Genomic DNA, 7,922 nt, shown 5'->3' on the forward strand with positions numbered 1-7,922 from the left:
TTTCATTAGGAGTATATATATTGCAAAAGTATTGTTTTAAAAAATTGCTAATTTTTCAATTTCACTGGATATCTTCTGGATTTTCAAATATTCAGTTTTTAAACAATATTACCATTAATTTGCCATTAAAAAAAAAAACAAAAAATAGGAATTATTTAAAAAAAAAAAATGAATATTGGCGGGCTTGAACCCGGGCCTCTGGCGTGCCAGTCGAGCACGTTACCACTAGGACAACGTGTTTATTTAAAATTTTAAATTCATTAGTGGTATATATTCAATACATTGAATAATTTTTTCCATTGAAATTTTACAAGATGTGGTTTCCCCCTTCCGTACGTGCTACAGTCGGCTCAATTTCAGTTAAACAAATGAAAAACAAAGAGCATTCGTACAGCAGAAAATAAAATTCACCCCGTCGACTTGATGGACACCCCAGCATTGCAATAAAAGCTTGGTTAATAAAAAAAAACACCCCAGCATTGCGTGTGGCGCCCTCCCTCTCTTGGGGTGCAGTACTACGATGCCGCAGGGGTGACTCCAACCCCCAGAGCCTCTACTTCAGTCAATCCTCTATTGTCAAAACCTCCAAAATCATCTCAACTATAAAACATTTTTTAAATGGAATTTGAAATTCGATTTAATAACAATTAAATTGGAAAAACTCAGGAATTCATGGAGAATAAATTCTGAATTTCGGAAATTTTAATCTTCAATTGTTTTTCAGTTTGAACAATGGAAAATATAGAACCATCCCCTGAAGTCTTGAGACAAGCAATTTTGGAGTTGCAAGAGCCAGTAATATTTCAGAATATTATAAATAACGACCTGGAAAGGAATAATTGGAGTCGCCTGTCTCTGGAGGGGCTGAGAGATGTCCTGGGGGACAAGCCCCTCCCTTTCCGGACTGGGAAAAATTCCAGAACAAAAGTAATCCTCAAAAAAAAATTAATTCTTCAATCAATTCAATATTTTTTATTATAAATAAATGAATAAATGATTTTTTGATTGATTTGGCCCCTAGGAGCCCCAGTGGGACCTGAATTGCCCCACAGAAGCCCTGAGCATCGATGAATTCCTGGAAAAAGCTGATAAAAATCACAACTGGTATTATTTCGATTACAAATATATGCACCAATGGTTTAAGGATAAACCGGAAGTCTTGTCAGCAGTTGATTGGAGATCTTTTGGATTCGAAAAAACTGGAGAGGACTCTACCCTCTGGATAGGGAGCAAAGGGGCTCACACGAACTGTCATCAGGATTCTTATGGCTCTAATTTAATTGCACAGACACATGGGAGGCAATTATCTCAATATTTATTTATTCACCTCTGCAACATATTTATAATTGTTCTTAAATATTTTTTGCATCATTTTTTACTCGAAGAGTTCGCGAGATTTATCACGAAGATTTTAATTTTTACCAGAAAATTGTGGAGTTGCCACTAGATTTTATTTATTATATAAATAATCATGAATTATTCAAGGATTTGGTTTTTATTTCAGGAAGCAGTGGCTGCTGTTTCCTCCAGACTCTGGAAAAATTCTCCAGGAGACTCGAGTCCCCTACGAAGAGTCCACAATATATAGCAGATTGAATTTCTTCTGCCCGTCGACATACGAGGAAGACTGTCTCTTAAAAATCGAGAGAGGGCCCATGAGGGTCGTCCTGACACCTGGGGATGTGCTCTTCGTCCCCAGAGGCTGGTGGCACTTCGTGGAGTCCTTGGAGGTCAGTGTCAGTGTCAATGTTTGGCTGCCACTGGCTTCGGACTGTCAGAATAGGCTCAGGGAGGCCCTCGTGAAGCTCATCATCGAGAGGATTGGAAAGGGTCTTCCTGCTGTGAGGGAGGACGTCCCTTATAGGCTCGAGGAAATCCTGGAATTGGTGAATAACTCTTTAAAACATCAGGAGAGAAATATTCAATAGAAAAATTCATTCAAGTCTCAGTAGAAATTCTCCAGAAATTCCAATTCTTCTTTTTTCTGGAGAATTCTAATTGTAATTCTCATAGAATTATTTTTTATTGTTAATTATTATTCAATTAGGAGTCAATCCGTTTAATCCACAATTTTTTTTCAATTGCAGATAGAAAAATGTATCAGCGACTGTGAAAAATTGAGGGAAGAACCTCCTGAGGAGATGATCCACAAAAAAATCCGGAAAACCCCCTGGACTCCTCCAGATTTATCAAGGGAATTTAAAAATTTTGTTAAACTTGGGAATTACCTGGGCCGTGAGGAGTTGAGATTATTTTTACACCAACAAAGACATCGATTTCCAGTCTGTGAGAACGAGAAAATCCAGGAATCGACTGTAGAATATTTAAATCGTGACGAGAATATTTTGAAAAAAATTACTGACACCCTCTGTCACTCGGAAATCATCACCAGAGTTGTTGATACTCTTCTGAAAAAAGATTGATTAGATTTGATAAATAAATTCAGTCAGGAAATAACGAATAAATAATTTATCACTGAACTATTTAATTTTTTTTAATTAATTTTTATTTTTCGCGGGGTCTTCCAGTTTTTCATGAGAAACACGCCTTAAAATCCTGGGGTTAGGCTAGTCCACTGGAAATGTTGACAGATGACAAGAAAAAGATTTGAAAAATAATTAACTAGTGAATATTTCATTGCAAAAAGGGAATTAAATCGTAATTAATCATGGGATTGCTGACAGTATTAAAAAAATTGAAGCAGAAGGAGAAGGAAATGAGAATTCTCATGCTGTGAGTATTTTTACTGGAGTTGAATTGTCATTTGGGGTTATGGAATTGTCAAAAATCCAATGGAAAATTAAATAAATAATTTTAATTCAATAATCCGGAGATTAATTATTATTCCAGAGGCCTGGACAACGCTGGGAAGACGACGATTCTCAAGAGAATAGTTGGCGAGCCAATAGACACGATATCTCCCACCCTGGGGTTCAATATAAAAACATTGGAGCACAGGGGCTACAAGTTGAATATCTGGGACGTGGGTGGACAGAAATCCCTGAGATCTTACTGGAGAAATTATTTCGAGAGTACTGATGGTCTCATTTGGGTCGTCGACAGTGCAGACAAGCGTCGACTAGAGGACTGCAAAGCCGAACTGTACAAACTCCTCCAGGAGGAGAGACTCCAGGGTGCGAGTCTCCTCATTCTCGCTAATAAACAGGATTTACCTGGTGCTCTGTCGTCAGCTGAAATTGCTGACGTCCTCGGGCTCAATGGCATCAAGACCCACCACTGGCAGATCCTCAAGTGCTCAGCTGTCACTGCCGAAAATCTCGTCGAGGGCATCGACTGGATCCTCGATGACATCGCTGCCAGAATTTTTTATCTCGACTAGACAATCCATACGAAATTTCAATAATTGACGAATTCTCTCTAATTCTCCAATTAATCTCAAGGCTTACGTGTAATTTATTTTTTTGGGGAGCAACTCCAATTAAATTCAGTGTAGACTTCGTTTTGTATTATTTTTGTAATGAAATTATCATTGTAACGAATTGCAATGAGTGTTTTTTTCAAAAAACCATTTTCTGGGATTTTTTTTTCGTTTCGGTTTCTCGAAGGCGAAATCACTCGATGTCATTTGTCATTCGAACCTGGGGATGCAGTTAATTATTAATATTCCGTTCATTAAGACGTTTTAATTGATTAATTAATTGAAGGGAAAAGACGAACCTCGTGAGCTTTTTCTCTGATAGCGGATTATCGCCCGCGGTTTTTTCTTTCGCTTCATCATTCGACTTTTTCCCTTTTTTCTTCTCTGGTTTTGGCGGGGGAAGACTAGTCTCTGGATATTCCTGGAGGTAAAAGGCCTTCAATTTCATCAGGTCGACCTCGTCCTTACCCTCAGCAAAAGCCATGGCAATCTCCTCGACGAGAGACTCCGACAATTTGATTTTATGTCGTTGAATTAAAATCACAAAATCAGATTTGGAAATTGTCGAGCCCTCGAGGGAGAGGACGAAGTGGCCGAAGTTCCTCCGCTGTTTTTTTTTCTTGGGCTTCATCGCCTCGAAGTTCGCTCTCTTCAGGAATATTGACCTGGGGTCTGGACCCACTAGGTGATAATTACTCAGAATTCCTCCCAGGTTCACGGTTTTAATCCCTTCGAGGTACGGAATAACTTTTTTATCTGCCCAGATGTTCCCCAGGTCCAGGTGAAGCTCCGGAGAAGACTTCAGGGACTTCACCAGGGCGAGGACACCCTCTGGACCAATCGGATTATTCTTCAAGGACAAATTCCGAAGAGTTCTCGATTTCGAAATGGAAATCGCCAATTTTCCCACGTCTTCGTCGTTCAATCGATTATCTGCAATTATTCATTTACACAATTCCCCTGGATTAATTATCAACAATATTAATTAAATATTGAATTGAATCAAGCATTACGATTGAATATATTAAATATTATAAACGCCGTTCCGATCGTTTTAGCTCTTCGCAACGAAATTTACTGGAGAGATTGATATCCTCGACTCCTGGAGCTTTTGCCACTAATTCCATCAAAAAACGTAGACACTGACTTCCCAGGGAGTTCCACGACAGATCGATTCTCGTCAGACTCAGGTTCTTGAAAATTCCAGTGAGAAAATTCTCCCAGAACTCGTCGGACTTCACTGAATTCCAAGCGAGATTTATTTCCTGGAGTGTCTCGGTCTGCACTAGGGTGTAGTAAAGAGAACGGGCGAATGATCCATCGATATCATTATCGGATAAATCGAGAACTCTCAGGGTCAGACTCTCGCTGGCTCCATGGCAGATGTGGGTCGCACCTTCATCCCCTAATTGGCATTTGCTCACGTTCAGATATTGAAGAGCTGGTGCTCTCCCGATCCCGTCGATCAGCCTTTTCGCTCCTCTAGGGCCTATTCTACATCCTGACAAATTAATCGACGACAAGATCCCGTTGTTTATTAATAAATCGTTCAAGTGAAAACAGGCGTCCACTGTCAGCCAATTTTCCTGTGGAAAATATTTTTTTTTGCGTTGAAAAATATAAATAAACAGTTGACACAGAAATATTCAATTGCATAACTAATTATTTCATTATTAATTAATTCCATGATTTCGTTATGGAGTTACTTGTAAATTAATTGTTTGCACTGAAGTATTATTCGTTATGGCATCGGAAAGTGGACGAATAATTCTGGGATCTAGTCCGTAAAATCCCAGATTGACTTCATCCGTCTTCAGCATCTCCTGGAGTCTCTGGATGGGTCGTAATTTCATCCTCGCACTGATGTCCAGGAACTTCTGGATGCCGTCCTCTTTGTAGGATATCTCTCTGGGGAAGAGCACCCAGAATCCGGACACCAGGCCTGGATCGTCTGGCACTGGATAGACCTTGAAGATGTTCAACAGCTTCAGCTGGGAATCACTAACTCCGATGTTCCTGAGGCAGATATTTCCACTGCTCTCGCTGCTGCTACTCTCGGATACTGGAAGGTCCTCATCAGGAGTGAGAATTGTCTCTGCGGAATCTCGGGCTTTCATTTTATCTAACTAATGAATTTTGAGAATTAAAAGGGAAAGTAAAATGGAAATAAAAATGAAAATGAAAATAAAAAAATTCAAATGACCCCTAGGAGTTTCCGCAGTCTCTCCCTTTTTTCCTCTTCTTCAGCGGCCGCACGTTTCGCCCTCTCATCCTCGAGTTTCGAGACGAATTGCGGGAATAATTCACCGGTATCAGAAACTCTTGATTTCTCAGCGATCGAAGCTTGATCGATAGTCAAAGTCCTGACATCCTCGAAGGACTCACTCTCCCATAAATAATCCCAATCCCAGTCCTCCATTGAGTTGACTAATCAATTCATCAAGATCTCATAGATAATCCCTTCAAAATAATATAAATAAATAAATAAAAAACATCTTTCACGCGATAATATAATTAAATTACGTTAACATTTTTATTTATTTATTCAGTATTATGCTGTTGTTGTTATTATAATAGGCAAGTGAATAATAAATAGAGAAATTAAAATTGATAAGTGTATAGCCGGAATTTGTGTTGGTCTTAGACCGGCAAGCGTCATCATTTGACCGTTCAATTACCCCCGGTCAAGTGCAATGGCTCTCGACCCATCGGTTACTCCCCATCATTATAAAAATTAAAAAATATATCAACCCGAGAAACGGAAGAGCCCTTGGAACCAAATGAATCATTACTCTATTACTTAACGTGTGTCATTAAACGAGCGGACGTTCACCAACGCGGAAGCATTTACACCACTTTCGTACTTACGCATTTGAAGATAATAGATTTGTTCTTGCGGTTTTTCCATGGAGAGTCACGGAGTTTATTACGGAAGCTAATATCCGAGGGAATTAAGAAGAATCTCGAAGGTCGGCCATTTTTATTTATTTATCTTTCGACAGGTTAGACGGAGAGAGAAATTCCAGAGATGGCGTGGGGATTTCACTATTTTATTTATTTTTTCTTTTTTAGTTGTCATTTGTTTCAGGGAAATACCGTTGCGCAAAATAGTCATCATCATTAAATATCTTCCGCAATGTGTCAAGTCTTGTCCTTCAAGAGTCGCAAGACCACATGGTCTTGATAAAACTCACGAATCACGCCACATTTGAAAGGTAAATTGCGTGATTCTTCCCCTTAATCACCGGTATTAATCAACTCGTCCCTTTGGGATGCTTTTATTTTTTTTTTATCTAGCTGTTAATCATCGGGGGTTTGATCGGACTCAGTCCCTTGTACGTGTAAACGCCATTTTTGAGAGTATTGTTAATTAATTCAGTCATTTCTCTGGAATTTTCCATGAAATTATCAAATTTATTTTCATTTTTCAGGGAATACCTCTGGATTCGAGAGAGATAGCAACATTTTCCGTAGGACCTTTTTTATGGAAGGGGATCAGATCTACAAAAAAGATAATTATACAAATTTCGATATTTCTCTTTAATACAGAGATATTCCTGAAAATGGGATGGAGCAATTAAATCGATTTACGAATCGATCTTTTATTTCACCGTGTTTTTGGGGAATTTCTGGAAATCCGAAGGAGATAGCGAAATTTCGATTGGAATCTTTTTCGTGGAGTGGAATGAGTTCTACAAAAAAGGTTATAATGTGAATTTCGGTATATCCTCTAGATCCGGAGATATTCAGTGCCATAGGTGAATGGACGTGTGAATGTGAGATTTGAATGGCGTCCATTTGGCCTAGAATAATCGGTTTTCCTGGAGGGGACAAGAGCATCTCCGAGAGAGGAATTCGTCTCTTTCAAACTCAACATGTAACACCGTGATGTCCCTTAAGCGAGTAATTCACGTGCAATAAAACAAGTACCTCACCGACTACGTGCCCACACTTGAACCTCCGCCTGATCCTTTTATCCCTGCACCGCGTCCATTGTTGATTTTTATTCTCCCTTTCTGTCTTACCCGGAAATCACGTTTTCCAAGATTCCGCGATCTCTGTGATTTGAATTCACCAGGTACTTGCACGAGGTCGACAGATTGCCGAGGGTTGAGCCCTTTTCTGGAGAATTACCTGCTTACCAACATTTCCGGATTTTATATTCAATAAAATTCAATAATTTTCATTTTTTTATATCGTTAATTAATTATTCCCTCGGATTTAGCCTCTGATTTCCAGAGATTAAGAGAATGCTAATTAATTGTTTCAATTTTTTTTTAAATCGATTTTTGAATCGAGAATTTTTCGAATTTTTTTGACTTTTTACTTGTTTAGTTAAAATACCTCCTTTATTCTTCTGTTATCCTGTTACAATTTTCAAAAAATTTGAATTCGTGCCACCGCACAAGATACCTCTTTTATTCTCCTGTTATCCTGTTACAATTTTTAAAAAATTTGAATTCGTGCCACCGCACAAGATACCTCTTTTATTCTCCTGTTATCCTGTTACAATTTTCAAAAAATTTGAATTCGTGCCACCGCA

At 38.7% G+C, this 7,922-nt stretch overlaps 3 protein-coding genes and 1 long non-coding RNA gene across 6 annotated transcripts; 3 read left to right on the forward strand and 1 right to left on the reverse strand.

The window, feature by feature from the left end:
* The first annotated feature begins 669 nt into the window (after positions 1-669).
* HSPBAP1 (HSPB1 associated protein 1) lies at positions 670-2,470 on the forward strand. The gene is made up of 4 exons (XM_011311757.1): positions 670-927; positions 1,022-1,299; positions 1,505-1,886; positions 2,088-2,470. Exons 1-4 carry the CDS (start codon positions 733-735, stop codon positions 2,421-2,423), a joined length of 1,191 nt encoding a protein of 396 aa, XP_011310059.1. The 5' UTR covers positions 670-732; the 3' UTR covers positions 2,424-2,470.
* A 71-nt stretch (positions 2,471-2,541) lies between these two features.
* Arl2 (ADP ribosylation factor-like 2) lies at positions 2,542-3,480 on the forward strand. Its single transcript, XM_011311758.1, has 2 exons — positions 2,542-2,733; positions 2,851-3,480. Exons 1-2 carry the CDS (start codon positions 2,669-2,671, stop codon positions 3,338-3,340), a joined length of 555 nt encoding a protein of 184 aa, XP_011310060.1. The 5' UTR covers positions 2,542-2,668; the 3' UTR covers positions 3,341-3,480.
* Positions 3,481-3,487: 7 nt separating this feature from the next.
* Positions 3,488-6,347, reverse strand: LOC105270665 (uncharacterized). Of its 2 annotated transcripts, XM_011311760.1 has the most exons (6): positions 6,248-6,347; positions 5,583-5,839; positions 5,086-5,505; positions 4,458-4,965; positions 3,679-4,312; positions 3,488-3,599 (listed from the first exon to the last, which is right to left on the reverse strand). In XM_011311760.1, exons 2-6 carry the CDS (start codon positions 5,796-5,798, stop codon positions 3,590-3,592), a joined length of 1,788 nt encoding a protein of 595 aa, XP_011310062.1. In that variant the 5' UTR covers positions 5,799-5,839; positions 6,248-6,347; the 3' UTR covers positions 3,488-3,589. The 2 variants fall into 2 exon arrangements, with proteins under 2 accessions (XP_011310062.1, XP_011310061.1); XM_011311759.1 differs by having other exon boundaries at positions 3,488-4,312.
* Positions 6,348-6,462: 115 nt separating this feature from the next.
* On the forward strand, positions 6,463-7,277 carry LOC105270664 (uncharacterized). 2 transcript variants are annotated; one of them, XR_892579.1, is made up of 4 exons: positions 6,463-6,594; positions 6,677-6,714; positions 6,811-6,849; positions 7,114-7,277. It is a non-coding gene; the product is annotated as an uncharacterized lncRNA (long non-coding RNA). The 2 variants fall into 2 exon arrangements; XR_892578.1 differs by having other exon boundaries at positions 6,811-7,277.
* The last annotated feature ends 645 nt before the right edge of the window (positions 7,278-7,922 follow it).

Source organism: Fopius arisanus, unplaced genomic scaffold (genome assembly GCF_000806365.1).
Source record: "Fopius arisanus strain USDA-PBARC FA_bdor unplaced genomic scaffold, ASM80636v1 scaffold00092, whole genome shotgun sequence".
NCBI lineage: Eukaryota > Metazoa > Arthropoda > Insecta > Hymenoptera > Braconidae > Fopius > Fopius arisanus.

What these genes read in the sequence shown, in the direction of transcription:
- HSPBAP1 (XM_011311757.1), top strand. Translation starts at nt 733, where the DNA reads ATGGAAAATATAGAACCATCCCCTGAAGTCTTGAGACAAGCAATTTTG. An exon ending in GGAAAAATTCCAGAACAAAA is followed by an intron (nt 928 to 1,021) that starts GTAATCCTCAAA and finishes TTTGGCCCCTAG; the next exon opens with GAGCCCCAGTGGGACCTGAA. An exon ending in TCGAGGAAATCCTGGAATTG is followed by an intron (nt 1,887 to 2,087) that starts GTGAATAACTCT and finishes TTTCAATTGCAG; the next exon opens with ATAGAAAAATGTATCAGCGA.
- Arl2 (XM_011311758.1), top strand. Translation starts at nt 2,669, where the DNA reads ATGGGATTGCTGACAGTATTAAAAAAATTGAAGCAGAAGGAGAAGGAA. An exon ending in GAAATGAGAATTCTCATGCT is followed by an intron (nt 2,734 to 2,850) that starts GTGAGTATTTTT and finishes TTATTATTCCAG; the next exon opens with AGGCCTGGACAACGCTGGGA.
- LOC105270665 (XM_011311759.1), bottom strand. Translation starts at nt 5,798, where the DNA reads ATGGAGGACTGGGATTGGGATTATTTATGGGAGAGTGAGTCCTTCGAG. An exon ending in TGCAAACAATTAATTTACAA is followed by an intron (nt 4,966 to 5,085) that starts GTAACTCCATAA and finishes TATTTTCCACAG; the next exon opens with GAAAATTGGCTGACAGTGGA. An exon ending in CGAGGATATCAATCTCTCCA is followed by an intron (nt 4,313 to 4,457) that starts GTAAATTTCGTT and finishes GAATAATTGCAG; the next exon opens with ATAATCGATTGAACGACGAA.